Genomic DNA, 17,612 nt, shown 5'->3' with positions numbered 1-17,612 from the left:
TAAGCGCCGCCGGAGTGCCAGGCTCCCCCGGAGAGCCCGGTCCTCCTCTCTGATAAAACAGCCGTCATTCGGCTCGGCATCCTTTACTTCCTCAGCACTCCCGTCAGGCTGAGAGGGGATCTGAGGTTCAACTTCACCCGTTTCCAAGGTGCTCAGAGAGGAGACTCACACCGAGCAGAAAGAACGACTTCATTGTCAAACCGGCGAGTTTTCCACTGTTAGCGAAACGGGAACCTTTGCAACAGCCGAGGAAAGCTGACATCTGTGCACTCCTTTTCCACCAGAGGAACCGTTTCCAGGAACCATTTCAGCTCCAAACACGAACCTTTAAGGCGGGGCTTTAAGGCGGAGCTAGAGCGGAACCTTTCTGATTGGTCGAGAACTCCAGTGTTTTATTTCCACCTTCCTGTTCCACTCATCTCAGGTGAAATAAGTTGCACCACAGGAACCGTTTCCAGGAACCATTTCAGCTCCAAACGTGGCTCCGGTTGGGAGGGAGGCTGCCCCGAACCTTAAAGGCGGAGCTAGAGCTGAACACCTTTAAGGCGGGGCTTTAAGGCGGGGTAGAGCTGAACACCTTTAAGGCGGGGCTTTAAACAGGGCTAGAGCTGAACACCTTTAAGGCGGGGCTAAAGCTGAACACCTTTAAGGCGGGGCTAGAGCTGAACACCTTTAAGGCGGGGCTTTAAACAGGGCTAGAGCTGAACACCTTTAAGGCGGGGCTAAAGCTGAACACCTTTAAGGCGGGGCTTCAAGGCGGGGCTAGAGATGAACACCTTTAAGGCAGGGCTTCAAGGCGGGGCTAGAGCTGAACACCTTTAAGGCGGGGCTAAAGCTGAACACCTTTAAGGCGGGGCTTCAAGGCGGGTATAGAGATGAACACCTTTAAGGCGGGGCTAAAGCTGAACACCTTTAAGGCGGGGCTAGAGCTGAACACCTTTAAGGCGGGGCTTCAAGGCGGGGCTAGAGATGAACACCTTTAAGGCGGGGCTTCAAGGCGGGGCTAGAGCTGAACACCTTTAAGGCGGGGCTTCAAGGCGGGGCTAGAGCTGAACACCTTTAAGGCGGAGCTTCAAACAGGGCTAGAGCTGAACACCTTTAAGGCGGGGCTAAAGCTGAACACCTTTAAGGCGGGGCTAGAGCTGAACACCTTTAAGGCGGGGCTTTAAGGCGGGTCTAGAGCTGAACACCTTTAAGGCGGGGCTTCAAGGCGGGGCTAGAGCTGACCTGCCGCCGTTACGGGGTCAGGTGTGGAAGGCCCAACGTGTAGCAGCCAACGGGCTCCGTCCTTTATTCAATCTGAGGCCCAACGTGTTGCAGCCAACGGGCTCCGTCCTTTAATCTGAGGCCCAACGTGTCGCAGCCAACGGGCTCCGTCCTTTATTCAATTTGAGGCCCAACGTGTAGCAGCCAACGGGCTCCGTCCTTTATTCAATCTGAGGCCCAACATGTAGCAGCAAACGGGCTCCGTCCTTTAATCTGAGGCCCAACGTGTAGCAGCCAACGGGCTCCGTCCTTTATTCAATCTGAGGCCCAACATGTAGCAGCCAACGGGCTCCGTCCTTTAATCTGAGGCCTAACGTGTTGCAGCCAACGGGCTTCCTCCTTTATTCAATCTGAGGCCCAACGTGTAGCAGCCAACGGGCTCCGTCCTTTAATTAATCTGAGGCCCAACATGTAGCAGCCAACGGGCTCCGTCCTTTAATCGGAGGCCCAACGTGTAGCAGCCAACGGGCTCCGTCCTTTAATCTGAGGCCCAACGTGTAGCAGCCAACGGGCTCCGTCCTTTAATCTGAGGCCCAACGTGTAGCAGCCAACGGGCTCCGTCCTTTAATCTGAGGCCCAACGTGTAGCAGCCAACGGGCTCCGTCCTTTAATCTGAGGCCCAACGTGTAGCAGCCAACGGGCTCCGTCCTTTAATCTGAGGCCCAACGTGTAGCAGCCAACGGGCTCCGTCCTTTAATCTGAGGCCCAACGTGTTGCAGCCAACGGGCTCCGTCCTTTAATCTGAGGCCCAACGTGTAGCAGCCAACGGGCTCCGTCCTTTAATCTGAGGCCCAACGTGTAGCAGCCAACGGGCTCCGTCCTTTAATCTGAGGCCCAACGTGTAGCAGCCAACGGGCTCCGTCCTTTAATCTGAGGCCCAACGTGTAGCAGCCAACGGGCTCCGTCCTTTAATCTGAGGCCCAACGTGTAGCAGCCAACGGGCTCCGTCCTTTAATCTGAGGCCCAGCATGTAGCAGCCAACGGGCTCCGTCCTTTAATCTGAGGCCCAACGTGTAGCAGCCAACGAGGTCCGTCCTTTAATCTGAGGCCCAGCATGTAGCAGCCAACGGGCTCCGTCCTTTAATCTGAGGCCCAACGTGTAGCAGCCAACGAGGTCCGTCCTTTGATCTGAGGCCCAGCATGTAGCAGCCAACGGGCTCCGTCCTTTATTCAATCTGAGGCCCAACGTGTTGCAGACAACGGGCTCCGTCCTTTAATCTGAAGCCCAACGTGTAGCAGCCAACGGGCTCCGTCCTTTAATCTGAGGCCCAGCATGTAGCAGCCAACGGGCTCCGTCCTTTAATCTGAGGCCCAACGTGTAGCAGCCAACGGGCTCCGTCCTTTAATCTGAGGCCCAACGTGTAGCAGCCAACGGGCTCCGTCCTTCAATCTGAGGCCCAACATGTAGCAGCCAACGGGCTCCGTCCTTTAATCTGAGGCCCAACGTGTTGCAGCCAACAGGCTCCGTCCTTTAATCTGAGGCCCAACGTGTTGCAGCCAACGGGCTCCGTCCTTCAATCTGAGGCCCAACGTGTTGCAGCCAACAGGCTCCGTCCTTTAATCTGAGGCCCAACGTGTTGCAGCCAACGGGCTCCGTCCTTCAATCTGAGGCCCAACGTGTTGCAGCCAACGGGCTCCGTCCTTTAATCTGAGGCCCAACGTGTTGCAGCCAACGGGCTCCGTCCTTCAATCTGAGGCCCAACATGTTGCAGACAACGGGCTCCGTCCTTTAATCTGAGGCCCAGCAGCCTCGGCGTGGCTGTAATAACGGCATATGTCGGGCGACATATGGCAGCTGGCATGGAGCAGCCACAGCCGCTCAGCCTGTCAGCAGCATGTTCGTCAGCCACAGCTGGAGATCCATCACCTGAGTCTCCTCACTGAGGTGAATCTATCACTGAACACGGCTTTCTTTCTCCTGAGTTATGTGCATCCAGCAAAGTAGTGTGCTGCGTTTCAGCTCTTTGTTAAATCAGGCATCTTTGATTTAATTAAAGGTGCGTGTTTTAGATCACAGGGCAGGATTCAAACTGCTTCCACACTGAGAAAGCTGCCCGCTCGTGTGTAAATGTGCCGTTTTCATCGTCTTTTTCCTCCTGAAACGCATCATCCTGGTGATGGTTCGGTAAACAACGATGATGACAGCGAGTCGGGCTGCGCTTTGTTTTGTTGCCGATACCAGAAACGGTGCCGTAAACATTGTTTCCGCGTCTCTACGTGGTGAAACTTCGACCGGAAAGGAAATCTTATGGTTGTGTCATAAATATTATAACTCAACATATACATCAGCTGATCTTTATTTTGGTTGAAGTGTAAATAAAAAAATAAAGTTGCATCCATGCTGATTTATAGAAAATTGCACCATTATTATTATTTAGGGCTGGGCAACGATTAAATTATGTTTAATCTAATTAATCACATGATTTCCCTGATTAATCACGATTAATCGCATTTGTACGCAGAATCCAAAAATGAATCCAAAAGTAGTGTATAGCTGTTAGCATTTAGTTTTATTTTAAATGTGCTGCCATATGAATGAAAGTGCCATAACATTTGTTGTGCAAACACACTTTTAACATCAGCATCTTTCTGTAGTTTTTATGTAGAAGCCTCGCTCCACTGTCTGTTTCCTTGAATGACTTGCTGCTATCAGTTGTGTGTTTTGCCTTTAAGTGATATTTTAGACTGGAACTACTACGCTGAGAAGACAATTCAACTTGGCAGTGTTTACAGATGACTTTGGTTCTGTCGACTCCGCCGTCTGGAAGAACTTTAAAATGAAAATGGCCGAGTAAAAGTTCCATACCCTTCTCCATGTTTGGTGGATCTGCCGATTACTTTCTTTTCCTGTTCCACAGCAGACAGCAGCAGACTTTTACAAAATAAAAGCCTGTGAGAGACAGACTTTTACAAAATAAAAGCCTGTGAGCAACAGACTTTTAAAATAATAAAATAAATAATAAAACAGGGGGGGGTCCGTGGCGTAGTGGGCTGAGCAGGCGCCCCATGTACAGAGGTTATCGTCCTCGCTGCAGCTGGCCCCGGTTCGAGTCCCACATCGGATGGCCCTGTGCTGCATGTTGTTCCCTCTCTCTCTGCCCCCTGCTTCCTGTCTCTCTGAACTTTCCATTAAAGGCACAAAAGCCCCCAAAAATTTATTTTATTTTATTAAATAAATAAATAAAACATGCGTTAATGCGCGATAAAATATTTATCGACGTTAAATAATTAACGTGTTAACGCGATAATAACGAGTTAACTCGCCCAGCCCTATATGGAATATTTGTAACTTGAATAAGTAATAAATTCAGAGTTATTTAACATTAAGGAGTAGTTACATTTATAAGTTACATCCGGCCCTTTGAGGGCAACGATTATGCTGAAAATGAGTTTGACACCCCTGTGTTAAAGTTACATCTACATGTATGTTTCATCCGATCTTCGGTTCTGTGTTGCAGATGTTGCAGATGTTGCAGATGTTGGCGCTGAACGCTAATTCAGCCACTTTAACGGAAACAATATGAGAAGATTTAATTACAGGCAAAAACACGAGCCGCCTTTGGAGACACTTTCTTGGCACAGAAGTAGCTGGAATTTGTGATCAGAGGCGTCTCCTTCTGCATTTACAGTAATGACACTCGGAGCTTCGGATGAACACTTGAACCTTCCAGACTTTTCCCGGTGGACGCGGCAGCGATCCCGCAGCACAACGTGTAATTAGCAGGATAGCGGCACTAAGTGAAAGCTAATGAGCTGGAACAGCCGCCGCTGTTTACTCCAAAAACGCAGAAACGAGTCCCCGATGGATAAATTATCTGAACGCTCGGAAGAAAATAAGAATGTTTCAGAGGCTCAGACTGTAAAACATGTCAAGGTTTGCTGGGGACCACAACACAACCTGCTTCATCTTCTGCTCCTCTGAGGAAAAAAAGCAAAACAACAACATTTTCCAGCTCGGATCATAGCTTTTCTGTGACATTTGTCCTAAAATAGAAGCTGCTGGGAAAAGAAGAGTTGGTAAATCCAGGCTGAACTCGAGCCACCAGCAAACTGGATTAATTAATTAAGAAGCTTAACAAACGAGCAGATATAAAGCAGCCAACAGAGGCCGTGGATAATTCCTGGATAACTGCGGCTTGTGCTTGTTTATGTAGGGCAGTGTGTAATTCCTGGAGATTAAGATTAAAGGAGCTGCAATAGGGCTGGTTTAAGTCATATTTATCTGATAAATCCAGTCCATATAAATTATGGGTCCCCCCCAACACATTCCAGTGAGTCATGGGGTTCCTCAGGGTTCTGTGCTCGGACCGATTCTTTTCACTTTATTCATGCATCCATTAGGTAATATTAGACAGCATGGCATAAAGTTCCACTGCTATGCTGATGATACTCAGCTGTACTTATCTATGAAACCAATTCACACCAATCAGTTTGTTAACAGACTAGAAGCATGTCTGAATCCTGTAAATTCAGACAAAACTGAACTTGTTGTCTTTGGACCAGAGCGTTCAATTTAAATTAAATCAAATTTATTTGTAGCACATTTCATGTACAAAACAATTCAAAGTGCTTCACATAAAATAAAAGCATTGCAGCAGGGACTGTAAGAAGCATTAAAAATACATAAAAGAATATAAAGAGAAACAAATAAAATGAATTTAAAAACAAGCAACAGTCCAGAGAAGTTCAAAGATATCGTGCAGATTTCATGCATAGACACATGAGAACAGAAATGTCTTTAACCTGGATTTAAAAATGTCTCCATTTGGTGAAAGTTTAATCTCCACTGGCTCCAGTTTGGGAGGCAGAGCCTTCAGTTATCAGGCCCCTCTCTGTGGGACCAGCTGCCAGTTTGGGCGGCAGAGCCTTCAGTTATCAGGCCCCTCTCTGTGGGACCAGCTGCCAGTTTGGGCGGCAGAGCCTTCAGTTATCAGGCCCCTCTCTGTGGAACCAGCTGCCAGTTTGGGAGGCAGAGCCTTCAGTTATCAGGCCCCTCTCTGTGGGACCAGCTGCCAGTTTGGGAGGCAGAGCCTTCAGTTATCAGGCCCCTCTCTGTGGAACCAGCTGCCAGTTTGGGAGGCAGAGCCTTCAGTTATCAGGCCCCTCTCTGTGGAACCAGCTGCCAGTTTGGGAGGCAGAGCCTTCAGTTATCAGGCCCCTCTCTGTGGAACTAGCTGCCAGTTTGGGAGGCAGAGCCTTCAGTTATCAGGCCCCTCTCTGTGGAACCAGCTGCCAGTTTGGGAGGCAGAGCCTTCAGTTATCAGGCCCCTCTCTGAGGAACCAGCTGCCAGTTTGGGAGGCAGAGCCTTCAGTTATCAGGCCCCTCTCTGTGGAACCAGCTGCCAGTTTGGGAGGCGGAGCCTTCAGTTATCAGGCCCCTCTCTGTGGAACCAGCTGCCAGTTTGGGAGGCAGAGCTTTCAGTTATCAGGCCCCTCTCTGTGGAACCAGCTGCCAGTTTGGGAGGCAGAGCCTTCAGTTATCAGGCCCCTCTCTGAGGAACCAGCTGCCAGTTTGGGAGGCAGAGCCTTCAGTTATCACGCCCCTCTCTGAAGAACCAGCTGCCAGTTTGGGAGAAAGAGCCTTCAGTTATCAGGCCCCTCTCTGTGGAACCAGCTGCCAGTTTGGGAGGCAGAGCCTTCAGTTATCAGGCCCCTCTCTGTGGAACCAGCTGCCAGTTTGGGAGGCAGAGCCTTCAGTTATCACGCCCCTCTCTGAGGAACCAGCTGCCAGTTTGGGAGAAAGAGCCTTCAGTTATCAGGCCCCTCTCTGTGGGACCAGCTGCCAGTTTGGGAGGCAGAGCCTTCAGTTATCAGGCCCCTCTCTGTGGAACCAGCTGCCAGTTTGGGAGGCAGAGCCTTCAGTTATCAGGCCCCTCTCTGTGGGACCAGCTGCCAGTTTGGGAGGCAGAGCCTTCAGTTATCAGGCCCCTCTCTGTGGAACCAGCTGCCAGTTTGGGAGGCGGAGCCTTCAGTTATCAGGCCCCTCTCTGTGGAACCAGCTGCCAGTTTGGGAGGCGGAGCCTTCAGTTATCACGCCCCTCTCTGAGGAACCAGCTGCCAGTTTGGGAGGAAGAGCCTTCAGTTATCACGCCCCTCTCTGAGGAACCAGCTGCCAGTTTGGGAGAAAGAGCCTTCAGTTATCACGCCCCTCTCTGTGGAACCAGCTGCCAGTTTGGGAGGCAGAGCCTTCAGTTATCAGGTCCCTCTCTGAGGAACCAGCTGCCAGTTTGGGAGAAAGAGCCTTCAGTTATCAGGCCCCTCTCTGTGGGACCAGCTGCCAGTTTGGGAGAAAGAGCCTTCAGTTATCAGGCCCCTCTCTGTGGAACCAGCTGCCAGTTTGGGAGGCTGAGCCTTCAGTTATCAGGCCCCTCTCTGTGGAACCAGCTGCCAGTTTGGGAGGCAGAGCCTTCAGTTATCAGGCCCCTCTCTGTGGAACCAGCTGCCAGTTTGGGAGGCAGAGCCTTCAGTTATCAGGCCCCTCTCTGTGGAACCAGCTGCCAGTTTGGGAGGCAGAGCCTTCAGTTATCAGGCCCCTCTCTGTGGAACCAGCTGCCAGTTTGGGAGGCAGAGCCTTCAGTTATCAGGCCCCTCTCTGTGGAACCAGCTGCCAGTTTGGGAGGCAGAGCCTTCAGTTATCACGCCCCTCTCTGAGGAACCAGCTGCCAGTTTGGGAGAAAGAGCCTTCAGTTATCAGGCCCCTCTCTGTGGAACCAGCTGCCAGTTTGGGAGGCAGAGCCTTCAGCTATCAGGCCCCTCTCTGAGGAACCAGCTGCCAGTTTGGGAGGCAGAGCCTTCAGTTATCACGCCCCTCTCTGAGGAACCAGCTGCCAGTTTGGGAGAAAGAGCCTTCAGTTATCAGGCCCCTCTCTGTGGAACCAGCTGCCAGTTTGGGAGGCAGAGCCTTCAGTTATCAGGCCCCTCTCTGAGGAACCAGCTGCCAGTTTGGGAGAAAGAGCCTTCAGTTATCAGGCCCCTCTCTGTGGGACCAGCTGCCAGTTTGGGAGGCAGAGCCTTCAGTTATCAGGCCCCTCTCTGTGGAACCAGCTGCCAGTTTGGGAGGCAGAGCCTTCAGTTATCAGGCCCCTCTCTGTGGGACCAGCTGCCAGTTTGGGAGGCAGAGCCTTCAGTTATCAGGCCCCTCTCTGTGGAACCAGCTGCCAGTTTGGGAGGCAGAGCCTTCAGTTATCAGGCCCCTCTCTGTGGAACCAGCTGCCAGTTTGGGAGGCGGAGCCTTCAGTTATCACGCCCCTCTCTGAGGAACCAGCTGCCAGTTTGGGAGGAAGAGCCTTCGGTTATCACGCCCCTCTCTGAGGAACCAGCTGCCAGTTTGGGAGAAAGAGCCTTCAGTTATCAGGCCCCTCTCTGTGGAACCAGCTGCCAGTTTGGGAGGCAGAGCCTTCAGTTATCAGGTCCCTCTCTGTGGGACCAGCTGCCAGTTTGGGAGGCTGAGCCTTCAGTTATCAGGCCCCTCTCTGTGGAACCAGCTGCCAGTTTGGGAGGCTGAGCCTTCAGTTATCAGGCCCCTCTCTGTGGAACCAGCTGCCAGTTTGGGAGGCAGAGCCTTCAGTTATCAGGCCCCTCTCTGTGGAACCAGCTGCCAGTTTGGGAGGCAGAGCCTTCAGTTATCAGGCCCCTCTCTGTGGAACCAGCTGCCAGTTTGGGAGGCAGAGCCTTCAGTTATCAGGCCCCTCTCTGTGGAACCAGCTGCCAGTTTGGGAGGCAGAGCCTTCAGTTATCACGCCCCTCTCTGAGGAACCAGCTGCCAGTTTGGGAGAAAGAGCCTTCAGTTATCAGGCCCCTCTCTGTGGAACCAGCTGCCAGTTTGGGAGGCAGAGCCTTCAGTTATCAGGCCCCTCTCTGAGGAACCAGCTGCCAGTTTGGGAGGCAGAGCCTTCAGTTATCACGCCCCTCTCTGAGGAACCAGCTGCCAGTTTGGGAGAAAGAGCCTTCAGTTATCAGGCCCCTCTCTGTGGAACCAGCTGCCAGTTTGGGAGGCAGAGCCTTCAGTTATCAGGCCCCTCTCTGAGGAACCAGCTGCCAGTTTGGGAGGCAGAGCCTTCAGTTATCACGCCCCTCTCTGAGGAACCAGCTGCCAGTTTGGGAGGCAGAGCCTTCAGTTATCAGGCCCCTCTCTGTGGAACCAGCTGCCAGTTTGGGAGGCAGAGCCTTCAGTTATCAGGCCCCTCTCTTTGGGACCAGCTGCCAGTTTGGGAGGCAGAGCCTTCAGTTATCAGGCCCCTCTCTGTGGAACCAGCTGCCAGTTTGGGAGGCAGAGCCTTCCGTTATCAGGCCCCTCTCTGTGGAACCAGCTGTCAGTTTGGGAAAAAGAGCCTTCAGTTATCAGGCCCCTCTCTGAGGAACCAGCTGCCAGTTTGGGAGAAAGAGCCTTCAGTTATCAGGCCCCTCTCTGTGGAACCAGCTGCCAGTTTGGGAGGCAGAGCCTTCAGTTATCACGCCCCTCTCTGTGGGACCAGCTGCCAGTTTGGGAGGCAGAGCCTTCAGTTATCAGGCCCCTCTCTGTGGAACCAGCTGCCAGTTTGGGAGGCAGAGCCTTCAGTTATCAGGCCCCTCTCTGTGGGACCAGCTGCCAGTTTGGGAGGCAGAGCCTTCAGTTATCAGGCCCCTCTCTGTGGAACCAGCTGCCAGTTTGGGAGGCAGAGCCTTCAGTTATCAGGCCCCTCTCTGTGGGACCAGCTGCCAGTTTGGGAGGCAGAGCCTTCAGTTATCAGGCCCCTCTCTGTGGAACCAGCTGTCAGTTTGGGAGGTAGAGCCTTCAGTTATCAGGCCCCTCTCTGTGGAACCAGCTGCCAGTTTGGGAGGTAGAGCCTTCAGCTATCAGGCCCCTCTCTGTGGAACCAGCTGCCAGTTTGGGAGGCAGAGCCTTCAGTTATCAGGCCCCTCTCTGTGGAACCAGCTGCCAGTTTGGGAGGCAGAGCCTTCAGTTATCAGGCCCCTCTCTGAGGAACCAGCTGCCAGTTTGGGAGGCAGAGCCTTCAGTTATCAGGCCCCTCTCTGTGGAACCAGCTGCCAGTTTGGGAGGCAGAGCCTTCAGTTATCAGGCCCCTCTCTGTGGAACCAGCTGCCAGTTTGGGAGGCAGAGCCTTCAGTTATCAGGCCCCTCTCTGTGGAACCAGCTGCCAGTTTGGGAGGCAGAGCCTTCAGTTATCAGGCCCCTCTCTGTGGAACCAGCTGTCAGTTTGGGAGGCAGAGCCTTCAGTTATTAGGCCCCTCTGAGGAACCAGCTGCCAGTTTGGGAGGCAGAGCCTTCAGTTATCAGGCCCCTCTCTACCTTTAAGATCAGGCTTAAAACTTTCCTTTCTGACAAAGCTTATAGTTAGGGATGGCTGAGCTGACCCTGAAACATCCCATAGTTCTGCTGCTAAAGGCCCAGACTGCTGGGGGAGCTCCCATGATGCACCTCTCCATGTACAGGTGACATCATTGTTGTCATTAACTTGTGTTTCTCTCTCTCAGCAGGTATCTCTGGCCTGGTGTTACGGTGCTTGTTGTCCCCTCCTTCCTGTCCTCTCAGCTCCCAGCTGGTCCAGGCAGATGGTTCTGGTTCTGGTTCTCATGGAGGTTTCTTCCTGTTCAAAGGGAGTTTTTTCTCTCCACAGTTGCCTTGGGCAGCTCAGGACAGGGGATTGGATCAGAGAGACGTTTCACTGCAGTCTGTTGGTTTCCTAAGCCGGGTAACTTAAGTCTTTTAAATTAGCTTTGAATGAATTTGGATTTGAATCAATTTAATTGGTCTTTAAAGTGCCTTTAAATAACTCGTGCAACAGAAATCAAACAGGTTTGAACTGAATCAACAACAGGGGTGTCGTTAAATCCTGGACCAATGCAGGCTGTCGTATTTTCCAGCGCAGGGCCGTGGATAAATCCTGGTTAACTGCAGCTTGCTCGGATTATATAATTCCTGAAAGACTCCAGTTTGCTGGTGCAGGGTAGTGATTAAAAACTGGATAAATGCATTTATCTGGTCAAACTTTCCAATGGACAGAGGATGAGAAAGCAACCTGAACTTTAGTGCATGTGGACGTGCACGTGTTTACAGTCGAGGGACAGAAAAGTTCAGCTGGAGTCTCCGAACTAAAAAACAAAGAGTGAGAATCTGAGTCAAATCCAGACAAATTTTCATGTGTTTCAGTGGTTATTAATGACATCATGTCACCAGTGATGTCATCCCCCCCCCCCCGCATCGGTTAAATAATCTCCTGCTGTTGTAATCCAGTGACATAACAGGCTGGCTGAACACCTCCTGCAGCTTTTTCTCACAGCTTTAACACACACTCACACACACGTGCACGCATACGTGCACACACCGCAACAACTTCTGGAAAATGCAGATTCAAAAAAATGTAGACCGTAAAACCAGATTGTGAATAAATCCTCCCAACAAAGTGCAGCACAACAACAAACTCTTCCACAGCTGGACGGTTATTAAGGTAAAACCTGAGGGGCCGCCGCCATGGTTACGGGTTGTTTTTGGGTTCAAGTTCAACCAAAAAATGATGCAAAGTTACATCAACGTTTACCAAGAACAGAAACGAGCCAAACTGAGACACAAAGAGAGCAAAATTAGGCAAAAAAAAGTCAATTTATCATTTCTCCGAGACAAAATACCCACAAAAAGAGACGGAATTACCACCATATAAAATACCAACGAGACCCACAGCCACAGAGATGCAAAGAAGATGAATAATTAACCAAAAAATGACCCGAAAAAGAAAGAAAACGCTCACAAAACATCAACAAAGAATAAACTAATTGAATAAAACACAACTTTAACTGCCAAAATGACCAAAAGAACATCCACTAGAGACTGAAAATTAACCGGAGCGTCAAAAAAACTACCACAAGACCAAAAAATGACACCACAAAAAGAGACGTTAAACGGCCATAACAGCCACGGAATTACCACGATATAAAATACCAACAAGTCTCACAGCCACAGAGATGCAAAGAAGATGAATAATTAACCAGTTTGACTCAAAAAATGACCCGAAAAAGAAAGAAAACGCTCACAAAACACCAACAAAGAATAAACTAATTGAATAAAACACAAAATGTCACTTTAACTCCCAAAAGAAACATCCAAAAGACCCAAAAATGACACCAAAAAGGTGCAGAAACACACAGAAAGTCATCAGAATGATCAGAACGTGTTTGAGTCTGCAGTTGGCCCACAGCTCACTGGGAAACTTCAGTCTGATCCACAGTGTTGAGCTGAAAACAGACATAAAAGCACAGATTCCAGCTTTCATCGCGGCTTCTGTGTGTTTCTGAAGCACAGATTTCATCCTCTGAGTCCCTGAAACATCTCGCTGTCTCTCTCTGAAGCTCATCCAGGACGTCCTCGTCCTCGTCCCGCCACACACCCGCCTCCTGCCTCACATGGCGCTCCTTTAAAGTGGCATTCATCAGACTCCCAAAATAGCGAGGTGTTGCGTTTCCGAGCTTCTGGCTGTCGACACATGTGCAGCCGACCTGAAGCCCCGAGGCAGAGCTGCTGGAGAGAGATGAACCCAAACCCAGGCAGAGTGGAGCATCCCCCCAACAACAACAACAACAACAACAACAACAGATCTCTGACTGAAGTCATGTGACAGAAAGCTCACAAACACAGAGACACACGACTCACCTTTCATGGCAGAAATGACAAAATACATCTTTATAATCCGAGTGATTCAGGCACGGCAGCACGGAGCTGTGAGTGTGAGCAGATCTCTGTGAGCTCTGACATCCTCTGGCTGCTCACCGCATGAGCTGCCATGTGACTGTGACATCACCGCTGTGGGCCCACCCCTTCACCACCCTGCCCCCCCCCCCCGACTGACACACCTGAGAGCCAATGAGAACGCAGATCTGTTTTTGTAGGTTTTTAGATGCTCTGTTTCTTCTTTTCTGATTTTATAAAAACAAAATGTACAAAAAGAAAAGAAACGGAGATTAGAAATAATGACAAAAGATGGAAAACATTAAAGATATACAAGTGGAATTCACATCAGAGACAAAAGACCACGAAGAGACACAAAAAGCAATAATTAGAATAAAAGTATAAAACAACCATGAATGACATAAAATGACAAAAAAAAGAAAAAATACAAAAAGATTTAAAAAATGACACAATAGAAAGAGACACAAAATGCAATTAAAGGTAATAAAACCGAGCTAAAGAGACAGAATGACAAAAAATGGCAAAAAAGAGGATAAATCCACTAAAGAATAACGACAAGGTACAAAAACAACAAGAAGAGGATGATAAAGAGACCCGAAACAACCACAGAATGGCATTAAAAAGAAACTAAATGTCAGAAAGTGATATAAGAGACAAAAAACAACCGTGGAGGACATAAAATGACACAAAAGAGATGAAAAAAAATGCACAAAAAAAAGAAAAAAACGACAATAAGAAAAGACTAATAAGATGAAATAATAGAAAGAGACACTAAATGCAATAAAAGGTAATAAATCATCTCTCTACCACCATGATTCTTACACAAGCAATGATATTTTGTTTTGTGGTTAAAAACGTCGCCCCCCGTTTCTTTTTTTTCCTTCTTCCAGTTATTTATTCATTTTATTTTAATAATTATTATTGCTATTATTATCGGGGTTGTTTTCTTGTATGTACCTTCTTGTTCTATGTTGTTCACCGTTTGTAAATTAACAAAATGTGCAATAAACATATGTTTTAAAAAAAAGGTAATAAAACCGACCTACAGAGACAAAATGACAAACAAAATGGCAAAAAAAGAGGATAAATCCACTAAAGAATAACAAAAAAGGTACAAAAAGGACAAAAAGAGGACAATAAAGAGACCCAAAACAACCACAGAATGGCATTAAAAAGCAACTTAATGTCAGAAAGTGATATAAGAGACATAAAACAACCATGGAGGACATCAAAAAATGCAAAAAAAGGAAGAAAAAACACAAAAATGACAATAAAAAAGGACCAAAAAGATGACACAATAGAAAGAGACACAAAATGCAATAAAAGGTAATAAAACCGAACTAAAGAGACAAAATAGGCTAATTTTTATCTGATTTCTGTCTTTTAAAATGCATGAAAAATTGCCTCTGCAGCTGAAACGTCTCAGTGGTGACACTCGGCTCCACATGTGAGACCAAAAAGATGAGATAAAAAGACAGAAACATCCCAGAGAGAGCCAACAAACTGCTTAAAAAGATAGAGAATACTATAAAAACTGCTTAAAAAGAGAGAATGATGTAAAAACTGCTTAAAAAGAGAGAGAATGATGTAAAAACTGCTTAAAAAGAGAGAGAATGATGTAAAAACTGCTTATAAAGTGAGAGAATGAAGTAAAAACTGCTTAAAAAGAGAGAGAATGATGTAAAAACTGCTTAAAAAGAGAGAGAATGACGTAAAAACTGCTTAAAAAGAGAGAGAATGATGTAAAAACTGCTTATAAAGTGAGAGAATGATGTAAAAACTGCTTAAAAAGAGAGAGAATGACGTAAAAACTGCTTAAAAAGAGAGAGAATGATGTAAAAACTGCTTATAAAGTGAGAGAATGAAGTAAAAACTGCTTAAAAAGAGAGATTAAAGAAAAGTTGATGAATAAAAACCATGTTTCAAGCACCGATCGGGTCATGCAAAGTGTGCTGCTTTCCTCTTTTAATGAGATTCTCAACACAAACGCAGAGAGACGAGCAACAGGAAAAGGAAGGAAGAGAAAATAAAGAACAACAGAAAGAGGAAGAGGAAGATGAAAGAGGACGAACAGCGAGAGACGCAGCTTCAGCAGAAACAGATCTAAAGATAAACATCAAACTCCAGCTGCTTTAAACCGGATTCTGTCAGTCCTGTCCAATCAGAAGCCAGTTTGAACTGATCAGCTGATGGTCTTTGCTACCTGAAGTATTTAATGTATCAGTTCTTCTGTGCACGGCTGCATATGATACAACAGAGTTTCCACATTTACTGATGAGTCGCATTATTTTTGAATGCAGGACCAAAGTGGAGGTGTTTGCTCATAATGCACAGCAGCACGTTTGGAGGAAACCAAGCACCTCATACCAACGAGGGCTGTAGCGATACACTAACCTCATGATACGATACGATTCGATTCAATACGAATCAATACGATTCGATTGGATATGATTCAATAAGATACGATACGATTCGATACAATTTCATGCGATACGATTCGATTCAATACGAATCAATACGATTCAATTGGATACGATTCAATAAGATACGATTCGATTTGATTCGATACGATTCCATACGATACGATACGATTCGATTCAATACGAATTAATACGATTCGATTGGATACGATTCAATAAGATACGATACGATTCGATACAATTTCATGCGATACGATTCGATTCAATACGAATCAATACGATTCAATTGGATACGATTCAATAAGATACGATTCGATTTGATTCGATACGATTCCATACGATACAATTCGATACGATACGATACGATTCGATTCAATACGAATTAATACGATTCGATTGGATACGATTCAATAAGATACGATACGATTCGATACAATTTGATGCGATACGATTCGATTCAATACAAATCAATACGATTCAATTGGATACGATTCAATAAGATACGATTCGATTTGATTCGATACGATACAATTCGATACGATACGATACGATTCGATTCAATACGAATTAATACGATTCGATTGGATACGATTCAATAAGATACGATTCGATACGATGCGATTCAATTCGATTCGATACAATTCGATTCGATTCGATACAATTCGATTCTATAAGATACGATTCGATACGATACGATTCGATACAATTCGATTCGATACGATTCGATTCTATAAGATACGATTCGATACGATTCGATACAATTCGATTCGATTGGATACGATACGATACAATTCAATTCAATACGATACAATTCAATTCGATACGATACGATACGATTCGATTCAATACGAATTAATACGATTCGATTGGATACGATTCAATAAGATACGATACGATTCGATACAATTTCATGCGATACGATTCGATTCAATACAAATCAATACGATTCAATTGGATACGATTCAATAAGATACGATTCGATTTGATTTGATACGATTCGATACGATACAATTCGATACGATACGATTCGATTCAATACGAATTAATACGATTCGATTGGATACGATTCAATAAGATACGATTCGATACGATGCGATTCAATTCGATTCGATACAATTCGATTCGATTCGATACAATTCGATTCTATAAGATACGATTCGATACGATACGATACAATTCGATTCGATACGATTCGATACGATTCGATACAATTCGATTCGATTCGATACGATTCGATACGATACAATTCAATTCAATACGATACAATTCAATTCGATACGATACGATTCGATACGATTCGATATGATATGATTCGATACAATTTGATACAATTCGATACAATTCGATACGATTTGGTACGATTCGATACAATTCGATTCGATTCGATACGATTCGATACAATTCAATTCGATACGATACAATTCGATATGATATGATTCGATACAATTCGATACAATTCGATACGATTTGGTACGATTTGATACGGTTTGATACGATTTGATTCGATACACTTACATCATTTTCTGGGAGGAAAAAAAGGGACAGTGGTATTTGACATGAATCGTTGCCGATTGGACCGGTGGTCCGACCTTTGAACCGGAAGGAAAACACCGCCAGACAAACAGAAACAAACCAACAGAAATGTGGAGAGAACCCCCTTGGGAACTGAACCTGGAACCCTCAACTTCCACACCCAAACATCCCACCGTGCTCCATGAAGCCAAACCCCGGCAACACTCTGTAAGCTCCCTGAAACTATCAGCAGTTTCATTTGTCCTCTAAAGTGGCAGAACACGGGGATGATTTCTGTTTGGAAAGGGTCTCATTCATCCTCCAACACTCTCACCTTTCGTATGTTTCACAGGAAGAAAGACCTGCAGTGCAGCTTAGTGTCAGCTGAGGCCACATGGTTTGAGTTCTGCTGCTGAGACCAGTTCTGGGGTCCGTTTCACAAAGCAGGTTTAGTGAAAACTCTGAGTTTATTAACCCTACATTTAAACGTACACTTTTGCTGCTGCAGCGGTGTTGCACTTCTTTCTAAAAACGTATTGAAACTTGCCGTATGAGTATTAAGATTTCCAATTAGAGGTTGGTGAAAAACGCAGCCCCGCCTCTTCCCCGTTGCCATGGTGACTCGTCGAATCGGGGCTCCATTGATGCTGGCTTTTTAAAGTTGTGGCGCACACGCAAAACTCAAGGTGAACTTATTCAGAGTTGATTAAACTCACTCAAATCAGCGTTTCTGG

The 17,612-nt window shown here is 47.0% G+C and overlaps 1 protein-coding gene across 1 annotated transcript in view; it reads right to left on the bottom strand.

Annotated features, from left to right (window-relative positions):
- LOC142382139 (nuclear receptor ROR-alpha A-like) overlaps window positions 1–12,999 on the bottom strand; it is a 50,494-nt gene extending 37,495 nt beyond the window's left edge. Inside the window, exon 1 of the mRNA XM_075467683.1 lies at window positions 12,911–12,999. Within this exon, the coding sequence (XP_075323798.1) occupies window positions 12,911–12,938 (28 nt within the window). The 5' untranslated portion in view covers window positions 12,939–12,999. The remainder of the gene's footprint in view (window positions 1–12,910) is intronic.
- Window positions 13,000–17,612: the final 4,613 nt, after the last annotated feature.

This window comes from Odontesthes bonariensis, chromosome 1, assembly GCF_027942865.1.
Source record: "Odontesthes bonariensis isolate fOdoBon6 chromosome 1, fOdoBon6.hap1, whole genome shotgun sequence".
Lineage (NCBI taxonomy): Eukaryota > Metazoa > Chordata > Actinopteri > Atheriniformes > Atherinopsidae > Odontesthes > Odontesthes bonariensis.
The sequence above is the reverse complement of the archived record's forward strand: the minus strand, read 5'-3'. Positions and strand labels throughout refer to the sequence as shown.